This window comes from Agelaius phoeniceus, chromosome 11, assembly GCF_051311805.1.
Source record: "Agelaius phoeniceus isolate bAgePho1 chromosome 11, bAgePho1.hap1, whole genome shotgun sequence".
In the NCBI taxonomy this organism is placed as follows: Eukaryota; Metazoa; Chordata; class Aves; order Passeriformes; family Icteridae; genus Agelaius; species Agelaius phoeniceus.
In genome coordinates this window covers 21,552,205-21,574,334 of record NC_135275.1, presented here as the reverse complement: position 1 = coordinate 21,574,334, position 22,130 = coordinate 21,552,205, and the positions used below count along the sequence as shown (strand labels likewise).

Below are 22,130 nucleotides of genomic sequence, written 5' to 3'. Positions count from 1 at the left end.
ATGGGCTGTGTTTCTCTTTGAAGTTCCCATTGATCAGCGCTGCTGAGACGATTTTTCTAATCCATAACTCAGGAACATGAAGGAATTGTCACTTAATTCTTTGGATGTTTGTGTTTCACCTCCTGTGAAAACAGACTCTGGCCTTGATTCAAGTTGTTCTTGAGAAGTGGGGAAGAATCACCCAGTTCTAGTGGGGATTTTTTAATATAAATTTTCCTCCTGTTAACCAAAACAGTTCTGTGATTTCTTTTTTATGTCTGACTTTGGTGTAAGAAAACTCCATCTAATACCTTCTGCTCCAAGAATGTGCTTTCAGCCAGTGGAGCAGTAATTAAGAGATGATTCCCCCCCTCCTCTCCACTGGAGAGGCAGCTTGTGTTGAAAAACCAACCCTTCACAAGGAGGGAGAGCCATCTGTCCTCTCTCTGAGGAAAGAGATCATTTTTTTATGCTCACATTAGCTGAACCTCCATGCAATAACTCATTTCCATAAGGAAGGCACCCACTGGGATGAATTTCCATGCCCCTCATTGACACAGCTCTGATGGCAAAGCTGCCAGAGGAGCTCTGGCCACAGCTGCTGGGAAGATCAGGGAGTTCAGTCAGGTCCTTGAGCAGCCCTGGGACCACGGGAACAGAATCCCTCTGGAATTGTGGATATGCAGAAAAAAGTGGTGGTTAAAGTGCCTCTTGTACTGCCCAAACACCTTCCCTGCATGGCCAGCCCCTGCCGGGCCGTGATCTCTGAATTTCATTATCTCAGCTGAAACCAAAACCCCCTCGGCAGGAATTTCTAAAGAGAAAACATTGAAGGCTCTGAGGGTCTCATATAAATTCCTGCTGGATCCGTGTAAGTTCTGGATATGAGGGCTCCTGGCTTGGGGAAAAGGGGGAACACTCAAACCCCGGGGGCAGGTACTCGAGTTCCTGACTCTGTTTTGATAAGAGAAGGAAAAATTATGCTCCTGCTTGAGGAAATGATGGTGATCCAGAATTCAGAATAACAGTCATTAATAAATAATGAGGAGAGTTGTGAAGAAAATGAATTTTTCAAGGACTCTGAAGAACATCTTTGGAGCTGAGGTCTGGAACCTGCAGGAGGTACAACCTTCATCCCACTGCACATTGATCAGAGCTTTGGTAATTAGCTGCTCCTGAAATATCTTTTGCAGCTGATCTGATATCAGTGAAATGCTTTGGAGCAATACTTTCCACTGGTTTGTCCTGGTTTGAAGAAAAAGAAGGAAAATTATAATTTATTTTACCAGACTCTTCAAGCAGCAGTTTTTTTATGGCTGATGTATTTGTAATGTGGGTTTGTCCTGCTACTTACCCCTGCTTTTGCATCTCTTTATCAAGGACTGACTAATAATTCTTCATAACAGCATTTTGGATGGTTTTGGTATCTATTTTTGCCCAGAAATCTCCTCATCCTTCTCCCTTGCAGAATCCTCTCAAATCCCTCTCCGTGCTCAGACACTTGAGGACAAGCTGTGGCCATTGTGTAAGTGCAGAGCACAATCCAAATGGAAATGAAAACAATTAAATATACATGACAAGCAGGTATTTAGACGAGCCTGGATTTCTTAATGGTTCATTTCCACCTTTCAACTAAATTAAATGTTGCTTTCATCCATTTTTAAAGGAATGTCTATTTTTTGTCGGGAGCTGCCCTGCTCCATCTGCTCCTCAGATGGTTTTGCCTCATCCCAAGGACAGCCCCACTGGCTGTGTCAAAACCAGGAGATTTTTATGGCACCACAGATGAGGATTCACACAAACCAGGGCTCTGTTACCTCCAGGTAAGAAAAGTCCTCTGTAATTAATGATTGTTCCTTTTAATGACGTGGTCCTGGCACTTATGGCATGGATTTTGGGACCTGCTTCTCCCAGTGCCCCTCTGCAGCTGGAAGCTTTGGGGGCTTCAAGTGCTGCCTGTATCAAACCCATTCCTGGTAATCCAAGACCCAGACTGTGCTGTGCTGAAATTCCCACATCCATGGCTGGAATTCTGCTTCCATTCCCATATCTGTGGCTGGAATTCTGCTTCCATTCCCATATCTATGGCTGGAATTCTGCTTCCATTCCCATATCTATGGTTGGAATTCTGCTTCCATTCCCATATCTACAGCTGGAATTCTGCTTCCATTCCCTTATCTACAGCTGGAATTCCCATATAAATGGAATGCTTCCATTCCCATATCTGTGGCTGGAATTCCACTTCCATTCCCATATCTATGGCTGGAATTCCACTTCCATTCCCATATCTACAGCTGGAATTCTGCTTCCATTCCCATATCTACAGCTGGAATTCCCATATAAATGGCTGAGCAGGATGATAGGAACTGGTCAAGAGGCTCTTGGCAGTTGCTCTGCTCCCATCTTGGGAATCTCATTCTCATTGTCTGAAAATCAGGGATTGGGAAAACAAAAATGTAATTTATTTTTTTTCCTCTTAATGACAGGTAAAATGAGGGGAATAATGAGAGAAAAAGTGACAGTAAAATGCAGCATGTGAAGAAGATATCTGCATATCCCTCTCTCTTTTGGGTGGCTCAAGTGGACGTGGATCACGGATCTGTCTCCTTTGATGGAACAGGTGCTGGGATTGGAATCCTGAGGGAGATTTCATGGATTCAGTCCCTCACATGGGTTTGAATGGCTGCAGGTATGGGTGCCCTGTTGCCCCCAGGCATCCCTGGCTCCACAGCCTCTCCAGAGGCAGAACCTGTGCTGTAATTCCCAGGCTGGGAGATGAATATCCCTTGGCAGCTTCCCGTGAGTCCGTATTGATCAGGGCAGCGCTGCCCTTTTGTTTTGTGCTGAACAACCCAGTGTTTGCAACTGAGACCTGTCAGGAGCTGAGGGACTTAACAGGGCACTTTGGAAGGAGCAGGGCCATAAATTCCCCAGGAATTCACGCCGTGGTTAACACTGGGGAGGAACAGGCTGCACACAAACACCCTGCCATGCAAATCCCGATCGATGCGCTGACAAATACCCTGCTGCATCCTGCTGCCTCACTCGATATTTCTTCAAATAAACGGAATTCAGGAGGCAGGGAAAGGCAGAACGTTCCACCTGAAGTGGTGCAGGGATGGGAGGCATTGTGGAACTAATCAGGAGTGGATGGATGAGCTTTGTGGCTGCCTCGCTGTTTATTTCATATCTCTGCTGCTAAACTGGATTCAAAGGGCTCTAATTGGAAAGGGGCCTGCTTGACATGTGAAGCACCTTTTCTCCAGTGTGTGTGCTGAAAAGGCAGGACAGTATCTCTTCCTGAGCAGGAATCCAGGAATTGACAGGAATCTAGGTCAATCCATTGGTGGAGGGAACAAGGAACCCTCTTCCAGCAGTTTGCCCCCAAGCCCAGGGATCCACCAGGCATTGCCCAGCATCTCCACCCTCCCAAGGGCTCTTCTGGAGCTCTCTGTGCCTTGCATCTCCCCCAGCTCCTCAGGTGTGTCCAGCTCTCTGTCCTCTGCCACTGCCACCCAGCTCAGCCTCAACACCCCCTGCTCCTCTGTGCTGAAGCAGAAGATGGTGTCTGCAGAGGGGCAGAGCCTTCCAAAAGTAAAGGCCAAAGTGTTTTAATGTCAGCTGGGTTTGCTGGTTGGTGTTGGGCAGCTAGGAAGATCAGGAAAAAGGAGACATTTGATGTGCAAAAGGAACTATAAAGTTGGGTGCCCACAGAAGCTGTGGCTGCCCCATCCCAGGAGGGTCCAGGGCCAGGCTGGATGAGACCTGGACCAGCCTGGGATGGTGGAGGGTGTGAGGGGTGGGACTGGATGAGCTTTAGCTGGAGGGTTTGGATGCTCCAGGAGGGAGCTGGCTCTGCTGGAGAGGGATTCTCACTGAGCTCCCACTGCTGTGAGAGCTGGGGATTCGGGGCAGGTTTGGGGAGGGTGACAAACATGCACTGTAAGGAGAAACTTGGACTGACACTTGACAACTCCTCTGTTTTGTAAATTCCAGAGGAATTTGAATTGCATGGCATTTTTTCACTTGCAAATGTTGCAGACTTGTTATTTTTCCCTTTTCCACATATTTTAAGCTTATGGCGTTGCATAATTTTTTATAACTCTGTCCTTGTGAAGGAACAAGCAGAGAGCAATATCTCAGGAATAATTCCCTTGCAACAGCAATCTGCTTTTGCCTGCAGACAAAATAATCCAAACCATGTTAATAGTTTTAATTTCCGGTGATGTAAGAGCTGGTGCTTCTGCAAAGGTGATCTTTAAACCTGTGGTGAACTCAGACGCCTCCAGAGGAGCTCTGTGGGAGCTCCAGGTTTGTTAGTGCAGTAAAATATTGGAGCTACAAGCTTGTTTGGGAATACCTTATGGAAGAGCAACTGGAGTAACCAAAGCAGGTGTTAAACTGAAAGGACTGCAGGGGGATTTGGTCCTGGGCTGGTTGAAGCTGAGGAAGGGCAGGAAAAGGTGAATGTTTGAGCAGGGCTGGGAGGGAATATCAGGCAATGGCAGGAGATGTTTAGATAAACAATAAACAACTGCTGAAGGCAGGGATTGAGAGATGTAAAAATGAATGAATGGGGAGGGAAAAAGGGTTGTAATGAAATGCTGAGGGGATGTGGTCAGCCTTGCCAGTGGGATTGATTTCTGTGCCATCGGGGATCAGTGGCTCTTGGGACTGTCCCCAGCTCCTGGGGCAGGTGACACCCTCAGGGTGAGCCAGAAGCTGCTCCAAACTGGTGGTGGAAAACACAAGTAAAACTGAAACTCATGAATGTTTTGGTGGGGAGGAGGAGAGAAGAAAATGTGGGTTTTTTTCTTAATGCCAGCTGGTGCCTTGTCTTTCATGGAAGAGGAGGAGGAGGAGGAGGCAGAAGAGGAGGGAGGGAGGAGTTTGATTCTCCCATGGGAGAGGAGGAGGATGCAAAGTTGCTGAGGAAACCATTGGGTTTCCTGGCATGATGTGATGGGGGAATTTGACCATCCCTCGATAGCAACAAAGATATCTTTGCACAAAATTCTGTTTAATCTTGGTTCAGAGTAAGTCAGGAGAGCTGAGGGTGTTCTGTGCCCTCAGGGAGGGATGGGAGCAGCTCAGGTGTGGCCTTTAGGGTCCTTGGAGGCAGGACAAGGTGAGTGGAGCATCCCTGCATCCGCCCTGGTGAGGTGAGGCAGGGGCAGCACAGGAGCAGCTCCCTGGACCTGCTTTCCTTCTCTTGTCATTGCTCTCCATCTCCACGGCAGGAAATGCTGCTGGGGCACTGACAATAAACAGCATCTCTCTTCCTGCCATTTCCCACCAGCACTCCCAATTTCTGGGATCCTCTGCCCTTGCAGGAGCCCAGGCCCTGGAGGTGCCCCCACACATCTGCTGCTGCCTGGCCTTGGCATCCCAGGCTCTTGGCAATCCCCCCAAACGGGGCTTTTCCCCCCATTTCCCCTCCCTGCCCTGGCTGCAGCTCTCCTGTTAACGGCCCCATTCCCATCTCTGTGCTGTATAAATCCCACTTTAGCTCTGTGAGAGCTTCTCTGGGCTCTGTGGGCTGTTGTGCAGTCATTCCACGGCTGCTGGGAGCATTTGGAGCCCTTCCTATTATTTGTCTTTATTCTGGGGAATAAACGCTCAGCGTTTGCTGCAGATGTGGCTCTTCCACCCAAAAAATCCCCCTCAGCAGCAGAAATGAGCACAGGCACAACAGGCAGAGGTGGAAATGCTCTGGAAATGCCACGCTGGCTTTTCCCAAACGACAGTGGTGACATTTGGGATTGACAGGACCCAAACCATTGTGGGAGTGCTTCAGGCAGCACAGAGAGGGCTGGGGTGTCCCTGCTCCTCAGCTTCCCAGCACTTGTTTGTCTGGATTTTCTGTGTCCAGGAGATTCTCCCCAGTTGCCACTCTGGCTCCTCTCTGGTGTTTTATTTAGAAAATTAAATTGCTGTACTTAAAATCAAGTGTCCAGTGATAGTGTTTAATCCTGGGATAACATTTAAATGGGAAACAGCAAAGCAAGCTGGGAGGAACCTCTCCCAGTGAGGCAAGAGCACACTCATTTACAAAAGTACTTCAGTAGGAATTAAAACAAAATTTCCATTTTCCACACCCTCATTCTGATCCTCATTGTCATTAACTTACTCCAAACCCCACTTGGTATTTCAAACTGGAGTAAATCATTCTGTCTTCCAATTAACTCCCATCCTCCAGACAACATAATGAGACTGATTTCATTCAGCTCTGTTGTTTAATAAACATCTAAACAGTTCTTTATCTCTGAGCCACGCAGGAATGTGCACTTCTGGTGCACTGAGCACGAGGTAATGGGCAAGAGGAAAATTACTGGAGAGAATTCATCTTGGGCTGGGTTTCTCAGCTCACCCTGGGAGCCATGGGCAGGGCCAGGCAGTGAGCTGCTCTCCCACAGTATTTCCATGGAGAGTATTGCACTCCTGTTCCAAACCCTGGGGCTTTTGGCTGCCTGAGCAAAGGCACCACAGGGGTCAGCTGGAGGCTCAGCAGCCCAGAGGAGACAGGGATGTAGCAGTGGCTATGAAATGTGATTATTTCCATCACAGGGACGAGGCTGGGATGCTGGGGCAGGCTGGAGACAGGCTGGGGGACTCGGTGTTCTGGGATCAGCCATGGCCATGTGCAGAGGGCCCAGCTCAATTCAAGGAATGAGAGCCATCAGAGTGAGGTGAGCTGAGCAACACTGCAGTCACAGAACACTGCTGTTAAATTATTCAGTGTTTAAAGGCTGAGAACATGGCCAGAGGGGCAGAGTTCTGCTGCTGGTGTCCAGCACGGGGCAGCAGCAGGACAGGGACCCCACTGAGGGCTCTGCTAAAGGGGCAGGTTTGTACAGCTGGCCTGGGCACAAGGCTGGCAGCACCTTGTAAAAAGGGAATTATTGTGCTGCTGCCACTGCAGAGGGCTCTGTGTGCTCACAGGGCCCTGCATGGCCCCTGTGGGACAGGGCTGAGTGCTGCTGGGTGGCCTGGAAAGGGAATGTTAACAGCAAGGAAATGGCATTGTGCCTGGTTGTTCTTTTGGATAGTGTCTCCAGGAGAGCTACAGCAGCTGTGTGGTCAGGGAGGAGAAGGACTGTGGTGTCACTTGTCACAGAATCAGAGTGCTTTGAGTTGGGAGGGACATTAAAACTCATCCCATCCCAGTGCAAGGGACACCTCCCCTCTCCCAGGTGCTCCCAGTCCCATCCAGCCTGGCCTTGGCCACTTCCAGGGGTCCAGGGGCAGCCCCAGCTGCTCTGGGAGCCTGTTCCAAACCAGTTACTGAACTGATGGCGCCTGAGTCTGGAATTTCAGCTTCTGTGGCCTTTCCCAGCCCAGCCTGTGAAATGCAATGGGCTAAATCCATTCCAATAATGAGAGTCTTCGAAGAGGACAATCTCCTCAAAGGATTCCTGGAGCAGGGAAGACAAAACACTGGATTCCTTGAGCTCTTTGCTCATTGCTGGCCTGGGGCTGGGCTGGGCTGTGCTGTGTGCCCCAGGCTCTGGGGTGGAAGGTTCTGGTTGGCATCACCCACCATCAGGAGCCTTGGGCTGAGCACTGTGGAAATCCTTCTGCTCCATTTTATGCCTGCCAGCAGAAATGAGCATTTATTCCTGAAGTAAGGAATGCAGCCCTGCCTGAGCTGAGGGAAGGCATGAGCAGAGGCCAGGCTGCAGAGGAATGCAAACAGGGCCATATTGGCAAAAATGAGGAGTTAATTTAGTGCTGAATGCTCTGCTGTTTTTCCCCAGATGTGTTTGCAGAGCCATTAGGAGCTGTGTTTAATCTCAGCTCCATTTGCAATCTGATGCACATGATGCTGCCTCCACACAGAGCAGGAGCTGCTAATGGCGCTGGATGAGCTCTCCTGTCCAGGCTGCTCTCCCAGGGCTCTCTGGGGACAGCTCTGACCCAGGTCCGGGGCTGAGGGCTGGTCCCTGGCTGTGTGTGCCACTCTGGCACGCCAGCATTTGGGCCTGAATGAAAACTTCCCTGAATTAGTAATGACGTTTTTATTTTTAAGCGACTCAAGCTCAGGCAGCGTTTTAAAAAATGAATTTTAGGTGATTTCTTTCTGCTTGGGTGCTCAGAGCTGCCTGAATATTGTCTGTTAGAGCTGCTGCAACTTCTGTCTCTAATGGAGGTGCTCAGGCTCACTAAACTGTTTGGCAAACACTGGCTGCCGTGGCTCATCCTCCTGATTAAATCCCATATTTGCATTTCCTTGGATATACAAAGAAAAAGCAAATCAGCAATGAGCAGCACAGTTAGAGCAGGAATAAGCAAACAGGGATAGAGGAATAACTGCTGATCTGGAGATGCCACACTGCAGAGCCAGCCATGCATGCAGGGCCTGTGCAGCAGAGCATCCTGCATCCCTCAGAGCATCCCTCAGAGCATCCCTGCTTCCCTCAGAGCATCCTGCATCCCTCAGAGCATCCCTGCATCCCTCAGAGCATCCTGCATCCCTCAGAGCATCCCTGCATCCATCAGAGCATCCCTGCATCCCTCAGAGCATCCTGCATCCCTCAGAGCATCCTGAGCCCACTGAGGGATCCCAGTGCCAAGCAGGTGTTGCCAGAGGAGCAGGGTGGCCCTGCCCATTCCCTGCCAGGTGTCCCTGGGGATGCCCTGATGGACACCAGCTCCAGCTCAGCAGGGCTCAATGGAAGGTGCTGTGTGGGGTTTCTTTCTTTGTCTTTTTCCTTTATTTCATCAGAAGGATGGGAGGCAAAGTTTGATGCTTTAACACTTGGCCTGCTATTAGCTGGGGAAATCTAGCAGATGTGCTTCATCATCTCAAAGATATGAGCAATCTCCAGCACTCTGCTATTAATGTGGGGAGATTGACTCAAAGTGTTTTGCTTCAATGGCTCTTAAGAAATTCACAGTTCATTTCCAATCATTAAAATAATTAGTGCTGTGCTCTGCCTCCTCTGAGGACAGAGCTGCCCTGGGTGGGAGTGAGGGCTGAGCTCCCTCCTCAGCCTGAAAATCCTGCCTGGGGGAGCCAGGGGAAGGCCCAGGTTAAAGGAGGACTTGGGGGCTCAAATGGCTTTGAGGGGCCCTGGCCCTGAAGGAGCACATGAAAAACTGCCCCATTTGTTCCAATGAGGCTGCTGCTGTGATAGACTGAGTGCCATAAATAAGTGATTACAGCACTGAGCCAAAACCAATCCCAAGGATTAGATCTGACTCATGGGATCAAGAGAAGTCCTTGGTTTTACTGGAGGCAAGGGGAAAAGTCTGTTCTTTGATGGATCCCATTTCACTCCATAAAGAGACCTTGGAAAAGAGGAGTTAAGCCAGTGCTGCTGCTCAGGGGAGAGGAAGGATATCAGGCACAGGGAGCTCTAGAACTGCACTTCTCTTTTAATATTGTTTCTGTAACCAGTTCTTATCTGAAAGTCTTTACTCTTTTGGGGAAAAGCAGAGATATTCTTGCTGTTCTGGTGTTTGGTAGCAAGATCTGGGAGGCATTTCTGTACACAGGCTTGAAATGGATAGAATTTGGCTGAGGAGAATTGCTGAGCCAAAGCTTTTCTGTGCATTGGCAGTTTGGGGAGGTGAGGTTTGTAGGGTGGGGGTCTGCACAGTTTGGGATGGGCAGGGATGGGATATTGGAGCCAGGGCAGCAGAACCACAATGCACAGGGGGCTTCAGGAGCATCCATGGGGCTGGAAACCTGTCAGCTGCTGGGTTTGAACTCAATCCAAACATGAATCAGAGTGAAAACCTCTGTTTGCCCCATGGCAATGCAGGATCTGAGGGGCCAGGAGCCAGACAGGAGCAGGAGAATGGCTCTGAGCTGAGGAGTTCATTGGATATATTGGATACATGGAGGAAATCCTTCCCTGGAGGGTGGGCAGCCCTGGATCCCTGGCAGTGCCCAAGGCCAGGCTGGACACTGGGGCTGGAGCACCTGGGGCAGTGGGAGGTGTCCCTGCCATGGCAGGGGTGGGAATTCTTCAATTCTCACTTTGAGACTTTGAGGATTGAAGAATTCAGGTGTTTGGGAAGTTTCCATTCACTAGTCCCTTATTTAACTTGGATAAGTGTCACCCATTGGAGCTTTGGGAAGCCAGGCTGTCAGTGTGCCAGGAAAATAGGAAGCAATAAAAAAGGCTGTTGAGACACTTATCCAGTGCTGAGGGAATTTTCAGAACAGCTGTAGTTGAGTAATTATGAGCAGAACCCTTGTTTCCACTGAAAATAATGTATATTAGATTATTCCCTGATGATAAAGATTATTTAAAAGACAAAAGCTATAGAATAATAGACATTAGCAGATGTATCTATTTCCAAAATCCCTGAAAGCAGACTTAAATCTTGGGAGTTATTGCTCACCTTTAGCAGAGCTCTCATCAGCTGCTGTAAGCCCCAGGGCTGACACTCCAGATAAGTACATGATATAGCTGAGCCCTAAAACTCTTAACAGAAAATATACATCAGGACTTACTGTAAAATTTCATGGAGGATTAGAGAAAATATTAAGTCAATAGTTCTTTAGTTATGAGGGGCTTTTAAGGTAATCAATACTTTCCAGCCATGTTAGTGCCTCTGATGATAAAAGATGACATTAATAGCCAACTTTCTCCTTTTTTTGGGGTATATTTATGTATATCCTTCCTTTAGTCACACCTGCTGGAATCAATAGCTACACAAGGAATATGGTTATTTTTAAATGGCATCAATATTGATTCACCTGGAACTGCCAGTTTCAGCTGGAACTTGATTTCAGGTAAAAAACCCTCACTTTTTCATAGAAAGGGATTACCAACCTCCCTAAATCTCTGGAGCACCCCTGCCTTTGCTTCCAGTGAATTCCACATTTAGCAGTGTGCTAATGCAGCAGAAACTATTTTAGGATTAATAAATCCTAAAAATAGGATTAATAGGATTAATTCTAAAATTTCTTTGGAGTTACATGACATTTTATGTCCTCAAAGCATTGTGCAGATGTTAATTGAATTTAATTGATATCATTCAGTCCCCAAAGTTATATGCATGCAGTTATTAATGGTTTAATTATTTTGTCAATGGAATAGATTCTTTGCTTTTGATTCTGCTTCAGGAGATCCAGGCAGTCCTTAGGCTGAATCCTTTTTATTCAGGTGACTCAGTCGGTCCAAGGATAAAATTTTGCCCAGGGCATCTTCATGCTCAGACCAGCTGCCCCCGTGGCTCTTTGGGCACAGAGCCCTGGGTTTGGAGCCAGCCAGCCACGGCACCCTCAGGGATTTCCAGCCTGTGAGTTGTGCCCAGCTCTCTGGAGCAGCATTCCTGATGTCAGGAGTAAAACCCCACTGTGTCACCTGTCCCTGCTGCAGGCAGTGCCTTTTCCCTGGGAGCTGTGCAGGTCTCTGGGATGGGGCAGGCTTGGGAGTTGATCCTGGTCCCTGTGCCCGCACAGGGAGAGGCACTCAGGGGACACCAGGCTCCTTCTCCAGCTCCCAGTAAATAGGGCATTAAAAGGGAATTACCGAGTTTTGCATTTGAGAGAATGGTTGGGCCTCTTCCAGTGGAGTGTCAGGCCCTAATGATGGAGGCAGTGCAAACATGTCTGGTCAGGCCTCTTCTCATTTCAATCCCAGCTTATCTGGGGGAAGAACAACCCATAAAGAAACCACAGAAAACACTGAGCTGCCCTCCCACAATACATCATTTGTAAAGCTTTCACTCCAGCTTTCCAAAAGGCCATTTAGCTTAATAGTCTGTCCCATTTTTCATTTCCTCATGCTACAGGTGCTGGGGGGATGATTTACAAAGGAACAATGGAATGACATTTTACCTGGCTTTGGAAATGAATCCCCAGCAGTCTCACGCCTTTTGTGCCTCAGATTTGCCTTCCCTAACAGGGAATGGGTGGTGAGATTCTGGAACAAAACAATAGGAGATTTAAAACGAGAGAATACATCCAATTTTCCATCCAGCCACGATCTCCTAGAGCCATTAGTAAATTGTTAGTATGTCCATATTAGTAAGAAAGGATTAATCGACTGATTGAATTTTCAGAAATTTAGGCGAAGGCCAAATGAATTGGCCTCCATTCTAGTGTGACTAAATGCCAAAAAAATTACATGTACAATATACATTATTTAAAAAACACTCTGGAGAAAACATGCCTAGCTGTATAATATATATTTAGACAATCTATATATTTAAACCCTGTAAGAACCTACAATATTGGGATGATATGAGATAGAATGAATGAAAAAGGGGGAGAATCAATCTCAGTTTGGTTGTTACTGTTCTTATTTCCACTGATCGTGGCAGGTCATTAAATGAAGGTCACCTCCTTGTGGAATAGTTTGTTGGCTTCTTCAGCATCTTAAAACTTGTGAGGTGTGAAATCAATGACAAATTTTCAGGCAGTATTAAGTGTTGTAAAATGGAGAGCTTCCAGTGATTCAGAGCATTGTAGGAAATCACCTGTTGGGTGAATGGCCCACAAAATGTGATCTATGGCTGAAAATCTCCTTAAACACTCAACCATTGGAGGAAATGAACTTTAAGTGGGACTTGTGTAGTAGAACTTCTGCTTTGATGAATTTGTCATGCTTGGTGGGTAGTGATATTCAAGTAATAGCTTAATAACCTCACTATTTACAGGCAATTACCCCCCTGAAGGAGCTCAGATGGGGTGAAAACATCTGTTTCCTTCGGGAATCCGTGCACATCTGCCCTTAAACAAAGTGAAAATTTGGTGTGAGAACTCTTAAGGACTGAATTGCTGAGGTTCTTCTGCAGTGCTGCCTTCTCTGCAATTAGATAACAGCTTAAAATCTGATTACTGAGTTATTTTTCACCTCTCAGAATGCACAGGCACAAGCAAACTCTCCGTTGAGAGCTGATTTGATGCCAGTTAAATATTCAGGTAGTCCTCTGAAGGCACTGGAAATCAAATAGCTGAGACATCTTGTGCAGAGTGAGAATTTCCATCTTTCTGAACGTGCATTTCCCTGCCATTCCCGGCAGAGCTTCTCACTGTTGCTTTTTCCAAAGCCCTTCAAGCTGTTAGTGAGTTCAGGGTTTCACTGGGATGTTCTCTCAGGTAGGGGAATCCTCTTGATGTGCTGGTTATGGTGGTAAAGAGAAAATACACCTCTGTGGGTAGTTTTGTACCTGAGAGAGGCGATCTGACAGAGGTTCCCTCACAGCAAGATCCCTTCTTCCTTCCAGCAGACACAAAACTGGCAGCTGGAAGGATCTGAGGAATCTGAACCCTTCCAAGGCTTTCTTCAGCTCCCAGAGGGATTGGGCTGTTCCAAGGGCATGGAGTGTCCTGGTTTAGGGCAAATTTGGGAGAAAACCTGCAAAGGAGTTCCTCCAGAAGGCAGGACATGGAGATTCAGGGTCTGCTCCTGGGAAAGGCCACAGAGAGCACTGGGAAGGTCATGGATCTGCAGGGCTGCAATGTGTGTGACCTCAGGCCAGGCTGGACAGGGCTTGGAGAAACCTGGCCTGGTGGAAAGTGGCCCTGCCCGTGGCAGGGGGTGGAATGAGAGGATTTTTAACGTTCCTTCCTTCCAACCAAACCATTTTGTGCTTCTCTGGAAATGAGAACTGCAGTAGCTTAAGAGCACACGTAGAGAGTGCATTCCTCTGCTGCCTGAGGCAGAAATCCAGCAGGCTGTGCTGTTTATGACCATTACATGCAGTTTATCTCCATTACATTTTAGCATGTATTTTTTCCCCCCATCTTTGCAGTGCACCCACCTTTGGATTGGAGTGATGCAACACTCGGTGCCACTGTTGTAAAGAGTTGGGGAATGATGTTAGCAATTGTTATCTTTCAGCCCAAGAAATGGAGAAACCCCAACTAAGCAGCCTGCAAACACGGTGTGCTCAGTCTCTAGTAAATTTTAGTAAGTTATGATGTGAAAAAACCCAAAAAGGTCTTGATTTCCAAGCTTTTCTGTGTTCTTTCCCTCCCTGACTTAGTGATAGGTTTTCACTGCCATCATCTGCAGAGGTTACTGGACTTCCTCCCCATGACAAACTGCAGGCAACTCCCAGGATAAATTCCCAAGATTAAGGCAAATATTACTGTAAATGTGGCTGTATTAACTTTTCTCAAGCTCCCCAAGTTCAGAGTGGTTTTCCTGCATGGATAATGGAAGGAGCCTGCTCCAAATCCACAGTGTAAGAAAAATAGTGTTTCTAACTCATACTTAGTGCTCTGTATTTTAAACTGAAGTGAGATTTATGAGCAAGCTCCCTCTACCTAAATGTATATACACCAATTTACATGATTTTACATAATATATGGGAACAGTTTGTTGAGTAATACACACAGGGATAAAACCAGCACTGTTTGCACTGAGTAGGGATCACTGCAGTGAACTCTGCATAAACTCCTGTTCAGACAGGGCTACTTGGATCTTCCTGGGAAACAATGCCCAGAATTACATATACATTGAGCTATAAATACATTGAACTTGCTGACAGATCCAGCAGGAACAATGGAGACGAAAAAGCAGTGTTAGAGCTTGTAAGACTCACTGGAATCACTCTTGTTTATGCTGGTTAAAATTTTGGGACTCCATTAACACGAAAATGACCAAAAATTTTGTGATAGAAAAATTAAAAGAAATACCAAAGCATTATTTCTGACAAATCTTCTTTGCAATGGATACAGGAGGTCTGTGCTGACCTGCACCTCAAAGCCACAGACACATCTCAGGTAATCTGGGAGCAGGGTCTGGCAGCCGTGGATTAACAGAAATATTCCTCAAGGGTCCCTTTGCCTTGGTGTCCCCTTCCAGATAGTGTTACAGAGTTTTCCCTTCACTTTTCACTCCCTTTATTGAAGCAAATTTGTGTTTATAGCCCCATTTGCTTTCCCTGCCACACTGTCTGTCACTTGTGTGGAATATGGGTTTTGCACACTTGCCAAATAGTTTCCTTGCTTGGCCAGGGTTCTCTGGCAGGAGAATTTGCCTCTCTGCATAGTAATGGCCATGTCTGGCTAATGGGCCCTTTGTCTGGGGCCTCCTGCATATTCAGAGCTGCTCCTTTGTCACCAGCCTGACCCAGGCAGCAAATATGAACAGGAGTTGTAAATATGCCCCGTTCTCACTGGGATGCCCATCAGCTTCCTGGGGTAAACTGGTGCTCTGCTGCTCTGAAACTGCCCTGCACTGGCCCAGGCTCTCCTATTCTAGAACAGCTCTGCCCATCACTGATTTTTATGCTTTTGGAGTCACCTTCCTCCGTGGTTTGTGTCCTCTCAGGGTACATTTGGTATTGACACGGGCAGCTCTTGTGGGTTTGGGGTGGCACAGCTGATAATTGGTGTGTGCAGAGCTGGCAGCTCAGCTAAAGAAGGATTATTTCTTGTAAAGGAGGATTTTTTCCCTGTTTGCTGGGGACTGGCAGGTAACACATCTCCCTAATTTGTGCAACAAAGTGGTGACAAAGGGAGCAGCGAGTCCAGCTGGTCATTTGAAAAGCCATGCATTTCCAAGGCCATGGGGACATGAGAAGTGTCTTCAGTGCTGGGGCTGCCTGGCTATTGGTAAGAAAGTGGCTTCATGTATTTTTTGTAATTGTTTTTTTTTCATGTCTGAAGTACAGATTTTCTTTTTGTCCTATAGCTGCTGCTTTCTACTGTCAGTGTTTAATAAATTGTCTAAAGGTGAGGGAGTCACTTTTTATTTTGGAACACTAGAAGAGATTGCTTGGTTCTGCCTGGAATAGCAGGTTTGGGTGGATAATGAGCCAATTTATCGGCAGGGCAGAAATCAATGGCACAAGTGCACAGAACTTTTACCAGTTTAAAATCAGACTATCCAGACTCCTTTTAAAACAGCCTGGTCAAACCAGCACGTGTCAGAAGCACAAACCTCCTATTTTAAAAATAGTTATGTTGTAGATCAATAGATAATGTTGTAGATCAAACTTTTCCATTGATCGCAGTGAATCCCCTAAAAACGGAAGCCCCAAAGCTCGCAGAGCAGCCCGGTTGAATAATTCTGCCAGGGCAGAGCTGCAGAAGGGGATGTTACAGCACCATCTAGTGCCTCTGCTCCGGCAATATCGGGAATTTCTGAATTTTCCACTTCATTGAAGGATGGAGGTGGGGACGAGGGAGCGCACTGGCTGCTTAGACACTGACAACTTCTTTTGTCAAGCAGTGTGGAGAGAGAAGGGAGCTGAGCGATGGAAAGGAGCTTTGGAGTCTCGCACGGGAAGGTTTTGCCAGCAGAGGTGCTCTTAGTTCCTCTTCTTTCATCTTCTCCCCAGTCACAGAGCTTTCCTCCTGGGGGTGGATGCAGGAGCAGGAGAATGGGAAGAAAAGTTAAAGAAACCGGACAAATGGCATATTTTGGGGAGGTAGAGCTGTATTTGTGGTGGAGCAATGATCTGTCAGCGAGTGACTGACCAGGAGGAGGCTGGGGGTGCTTTGCAAACTCCTTGTGTTGAGAACTGCACCTGCAATGAGACAACAAGCACTGCATCCTCTGCTTTCCTCATCGAGTGGGACCAGGATGAAAACTAAATTAACTCTAAATTAACACTAAATTAAATTCTAAATAGAGCTACATTTTCATATGCTTTACATTCCTGTCCCTTTGTTCCTTTTTCTTCTGGCAAGGTGGTTTAATATCCTCTGACTCCTGACTACTCAATGGATAACCAAGAACAACTTTGCAATTATTCCCAACCAGCCACTGGAGATGAATTTGGCAATGAAGCCCCTCTAGGAAACAACTTCCAGTTCTCCCAGTCTGAGTTTGGGAACACACCTTGTGCTGGGAGTGAGATTAATGACACTTCAAACTAAGCTATTTATGATAAGAAATATCAATATTTATATATTAAACAAGTTTTCTAGCAGGGTGAACCTAAAACCCTCAAAATTAATTATACCTTACAGCATTTAGTAAGTGTCCTGATGGTGATGTGGAACTTAACAAATGTCACTTATCTCAAAAAAATCTTCACCCAAAATCCTCAGTGTCTTCAGTAGAGCCCTGCAGAAAAAGCTGGTAAATAGTGATGTCTACAAATTATAGTGAGAGTCTAAATTAGAATTAATGCCAAATCTGGGGGTTGAATTCAGATTTAAAGCACTTGCTGGAGTTACAGTGCTCATAGACAGAGCTGCTGGCAGGGTTAGGGTGACAAAGAGCTGCAACAGCATCCAAAATACTCCCAGAGTCCTACTTATCATTTTATTATGATTATTATTGAATGTAGGGTTTCCTAAAAGAAACCTCAGTTCCTTGGGTCATGTGGCTTTTTGGAGAATCCCAGGAGCCACTAAAAAATAAGATCAATCACTCAAGAGTGCAGAAACAAGCTCAAAAGTGTGACTCAAATATATCGCCAGCAATTTAGTAAAAAACCAAGAGAAATAAAAATATTTTAGCATATCAAAAGAATTAAAAAATATTTTGCATAATATTTCTTAATGAAATCCCAGGGTTTGGAGAAGGGGCTCATAATATTTTTATTCTTCAGTTGGACAGCTTGACAAGAAAAATATCTTCTTTTATTGTGGTAAATTATTAGATACAATACTCTGCAATTATGAGTATTACACTGAGACAATGCAGAAAAAATTATGGAATCATAACTTAATCATTTAAGTGATTATTGTATTTTATAAATGTTTAATGTATCATCACAGGCATGTTCGTGCTCCTTTGGCAAATGTGGTATTGATTGTTGCTCTAAATTCATTCAGGTCAGGACAGATAATGATTGTTTGGGAATTTTCCACCCACAATGGTAAGGAAATTACAGGGCTTATTTGTCCTTTAAATGTAGTTCTTGAAACCATTTTAATTCTGATTAAAAAAAATATAAAAATTAGTGTTTTGCTTGCTGGCTAATCATTGGTTTGCTCTGTCACTGATGCAGGGAGAATATTATTGCTGAAGTGAGATGGGAGATACTGAAGAAAAAAGCAGAAAGTGCAGAATTTTTCCCTGAATAACAACAACAAAAAAAGTCTTTTTAGGAAGAAAGCAACAAACAGGGCTGAGATGAGATAGAGGAATTGTGAACTGCTCAAGAGCACCATATGGGTTTAGTGATTTGTAACAAAGAATGCAGTAAAAATTTCAGCAATAAAAATATAACATTAGAGAAAAATCCCAGGGCCATGATAGGGCATTTTTGAGGGTTTTTAAAGGGGAAGGAAATGATAATGAATGATGAGACAGAGGGTTTGTGTGAGAGTTGGGCAGTGCAGAGGCAGCTGCAGTGAATTTTTTGGGGTGTATCAGCCGGGTTTGCATCCTGTGAACCATTTCTGGTGATGCCACCAACCTCACACAGGACAGGACCCTGCTGACAAGTTTCAAGAGCACAGGGCACAGGATTGTGTCCAGACAGGTCTGAATATCCCCGGGGGAGATTTCACATCAGCTCTGAGCATCTGATCCCCTGCACAGGGAGGAAGCTTTTCCTCATGTCCAGGTGGAGCTTCTGGGCATCAGTTTCTGCCCGCTCCTCTTGTGTCATTGCTGGGCACCATCAAGAGGAGCCTAGCTCCATCCTCTTGGCACTGTAATACATTTAATAACTAAATTACTAAAGTGTGTGTGCACGGGTAAAATCCCATTCCAGCCATCTCCTCTCGGGGTTGAAGAACTCCAGCTCAGCCTTTCTCACAGCAGAGATGCTCCAGTGCCCTCGGCACCACCCTGGCTTTTCACTGCACCCTCTCCACGCCTTCTGCGTATCAATTTTTATCTTATATTGTGTTTAATTTCTTGTCAAGCCATTTACCCATGAGGTTTAACCCACGGCGGGTTTTATTCACACCCAGCCCCTCTCCCATGCCCACAGCCCGGCTATGCAGCGCTTTGGGGACTCGCCGCAGGTGAGCCAGCGGGGGCGGCTCTGCCCTGGTCACCCACGGCCGTGCCCTGTGAGCAGAGAGGAATCGCTGTCCCCCGGCACCCCGAGCCCTCCAGGCGGGAAGGGCTGTCCCTGCCGGGAACACGGTCAGGGTGAGCCCCGGCGGTGAGCACGGAGCCCTGGGGCCCGCACAGGCCGCGGCTCCCGGCCCCGCTCCGGCCGGCTCGGGCTCCTCCTCCGCCCGCCTCCTGCCCCCGCCCCGCCGCCTTCCCAGCCTGCTCTCCGGGTAAACAGCGATGGCCGCCGAGGACCGAGGCGGAGAGCCCCGAGATAACATGGGGAACCACCTCCAGCTGGTGCCCGGTGAGGGCCGGGCCGGGCCGGGCCGGGGGCACCCGCGGGGGAGGCACCGGGCTGGGGCTCGGAGGGCGGCTGGGGAGGGGAAAGGGAAAAAGAGAAGGGAAGGAACGGAACGGAACGGAAAGGAAGGAAGCGGAGGCGGAGAGAAGAGGAAGGGGAAAGGAAAGCGAAGCAAAGCGAGGGGGAGGCGGGCAGAGCCCCGGGCGGTGCGCGGAGCGCTGAGGGCCGGCGGTGCCGCGGGGCTGCGGGCGCTGCCGGCCGGTGCGAGAGGCGGCGGAGGGTGAGCCTTGGCCCGGGGGCCCCTGCGGCCTCTGCTGCCGGGCTCCTACAAATCCTTCGAGGCCGTGACTGCTCCGTCGAGGCCGCAAGTGTTCCATCGAGGCCGTAGATGTTCTTTCGAGGCTGAAAATAAATGTTCCTTGAGGCCGTGGGTGTGCGGTGAAGGAAGGGACACGGGCGCTCCCGATGGGGTGGAAGGCCCGTGGGGATCCCAGCAGAGCGGGCAAAGCAGGCACAGCTCTGTGCATCCAGACCGCTGTGAAACCCAGAGCCCGAGCAGCAGAATCTCTGTTCTTTTAGGGAATCTCTGCTCTGTTTTCCAGTGAAAATAAGCAGGGAAGCAGAGGTGCTGGATGGAGAGCAGTGCTGGATCCCATGTGCTGCCCGGCTTATCTGTCACACACAGCAGAGCAATTCCTCACCCAGGGAATTATTGCATAATTATTGCATAATAATGCGTTTTTCTGCCTGTGGTGCCTCCACACTTACAGGAGATTGAATGGGTTGGGAAGCAGCTTGTGCTTGACTGAAAAGAAGCATTATTTCAGAATAAGCGTGCAGGGCAGAAGGGAGCAGCAATTCCTGCCAGGAGCCAGTGGCATTTCCCATGGCAGGAAATTCTGTGAGCTCTTCAGATCTCTGTGTTTTAAATAATAATTAAAAAAAAAAAAATTCCTGAATATTTTAGGAAATACAGCCTGAATATCACCGTAATGTAAGCAATTCTCCCGAATGTTTGAGGAAATACAGCTTTAATATCACCTTCATAAGTTATTTCCTGAATATTTTAGGAAATTTGGCTTTAATAGAAGCTATTTCCTGAATAGTTTAGGAAATACAGCTTTAATATAAGGTATTTCCTGAATAGTTTAGGAAATACAGCTTTAATATAACCTTAATACGACCTATATATAACCTTGTTCTTTTTCCTTAAATGAGGTTCATATTTCCTCATTTCTGCACAAAGGCATTGAGAGTGGATTGGGTTGTGCTGATGAACCAACGTGAGGAAAATGTGATTTTTATTATTCAGGGGAGCTTTCTGCGCTCGCTTTTCCCTCCTTCCTGTGTGCTGGAGGTGCTGCTAATCCTGGAATTTAAGGATAAAAACCCCCCAGTATTTGGGGGTGTGAAAGCTTCAGCTTGTTTTGCCAGCTGAGAGGGAGGAGGAGGAGAGGGAAGGCGCGGGGTTTGCTGTGTTTTGGGCTGGCTGGTGCTGCTGCAGTGGAATGAGTCATCACGGTCCCTCAGCCAGCACCACACAGCAGCCACTGTGCGCTCTTGGCAGCAGCCAGCAAAAGTTTGCAGGGCACAATTCTTTCCAATCAACTGCTGCTAATTCCTTCTGCGTTCAGGAAAACAAGTGGGGCAGCCTCTCCCTGTTAAAACTGCTAATGATGGATGCAGCCGGACGGGAGCACATGGAAAAATCAGAGTATTTTAGTTTTTTCCCCCTCCTCCATCCTGCAGTGATGCCCCAGAACCAAACAAAAACTTCCTGCTCTTCCCCTTCATCACACTAAGCAAAAGAATGGCTGTTTTGTACATCTTAAACATTTTGTAATTGTTCATGGTTAGGGTTGCTAATTGAATATAAGAAATTTCATGTAGATGTGGAGTATTTTTAACAGTCATTAGGCAGGTGGTGTCTCATTGCTGAAAGGGCTGTAATTAGGTACAATACCAAAGAGAGTCTGTAACCTCCTTTCCTGGATCGTGCTGGATCATTTCTTGCTGAGATAAATGCAATATAGGATGGATCTGTAAGAGCAGGTTCTGTAAACTGTGAACTGTTTCAAAAAAACACAAGTGAGGTGAAACAGAAATAAGAGCAGTGACTAGACATTTTGTGGGAGCACTTAACAAATGTGTCTGGAGGGCAAAGAGGGGAAGAAAGGTTCTCTAAAATCAGCTTTTAATGTCTCCTTCACTGTTCTGTTGTACTCCCACTCTCAGAAATAGTGAAATTGGTGGTGCTCCCATTTCTGAAGGAATATTCTTTGCTTCTGCAGCATCTTTTTGTTTGGAGATTTCCCTGCAGAATCCTTCAGGATGAAGAGAGAACCCCTCCACTTTTTATATTTTCAACTCGGAACTATTTTTAAAGAAGATATTAATTGCAAAGGCAGGCAACTAGACTGACTATTGTAATTTTTTTTTTTTCATCTTGTAATAGCTTTCAAGGTCTAAATGATGTTTTTCAGCACCACTTGGTGTAAAGAATCCTGGAGACTGGTTTATGCTAACATGAGGTTTAGGCATAACATGCTGTATAAATAATGTTTGTGTTCAAAGAAATAGGGTCAATTAATGCAGTGACTGATAATTAAATTGCCCTCTTGCCTGACAATGACTTCAGGCTTGGCTGAAGAATGGGAAGGAAGCAGTAGTTTTTAAATGCTGTTTAGTATCTGAAATCCCTTGGAGTCTTGTGATTGGCTTCCTCAGGAGTTGCCTTTGCTGGGTTGGTGTTTGGGGTACACACAGCAGAGGCTGCCAGCAATTAAATTGTCCACAATACCAGCAAGAGTCTCTGCATGAGCATAGAGCTTCCCATTGCTTCTTACTCACTTGCAGCTGATTGTTGAGGGTTGTGCAGCTTCAGCCACTTTGCTCAGCATCCTACAAGCAGTGAAGTGATCTGGTATCCTGGTGTGCAGACAGAAAACCTGTAGAGCTGAGATGAGGAA

The 22,130-nt window shown here is 46.8% G+C and overlaps 1 protein-coding gene across 7 annotated transcripts in view; it reads left to right on the top strand.

The window, feature by feature from the left end:
* CRBN (cereblon) overlaps window positions 1-22,130 on the top strand; it is a 58,363-nt gene that overhangs the window by 21,625 nt on the left and 14,608 nt on the right. For 4 of the 7 annotated variants that reach the window (XM_077184670.1, XM_077184671.1, XM_077184673.1 and 1 more), the window contains 3 exons: window positions 1,448-1,563; window positions 1,646-1,802; window positions 2,466-2,599. In XM_077184670.1, coding sequence (XP_077040785.1) covers window positions 2,506-2,599 — 94 coding nt within the window. In that variant the 5' untranslated portion in view covers window positions 1,448-1,563; window positions 1,646-1,802; window positions 2,466-2,505. Of the gene's footprint in view, window positions 1-1,447; window positions 1,564-1,645; window positions 1,803-2,465; window positions 2,600-19,008; window positions 19,165-22,130 lie in introns of those variants that run through there. The other 3 variants (XM_077184672.1, XM_054640046.2, XM_054640047.2) reach the window with 3 other exon arrangements.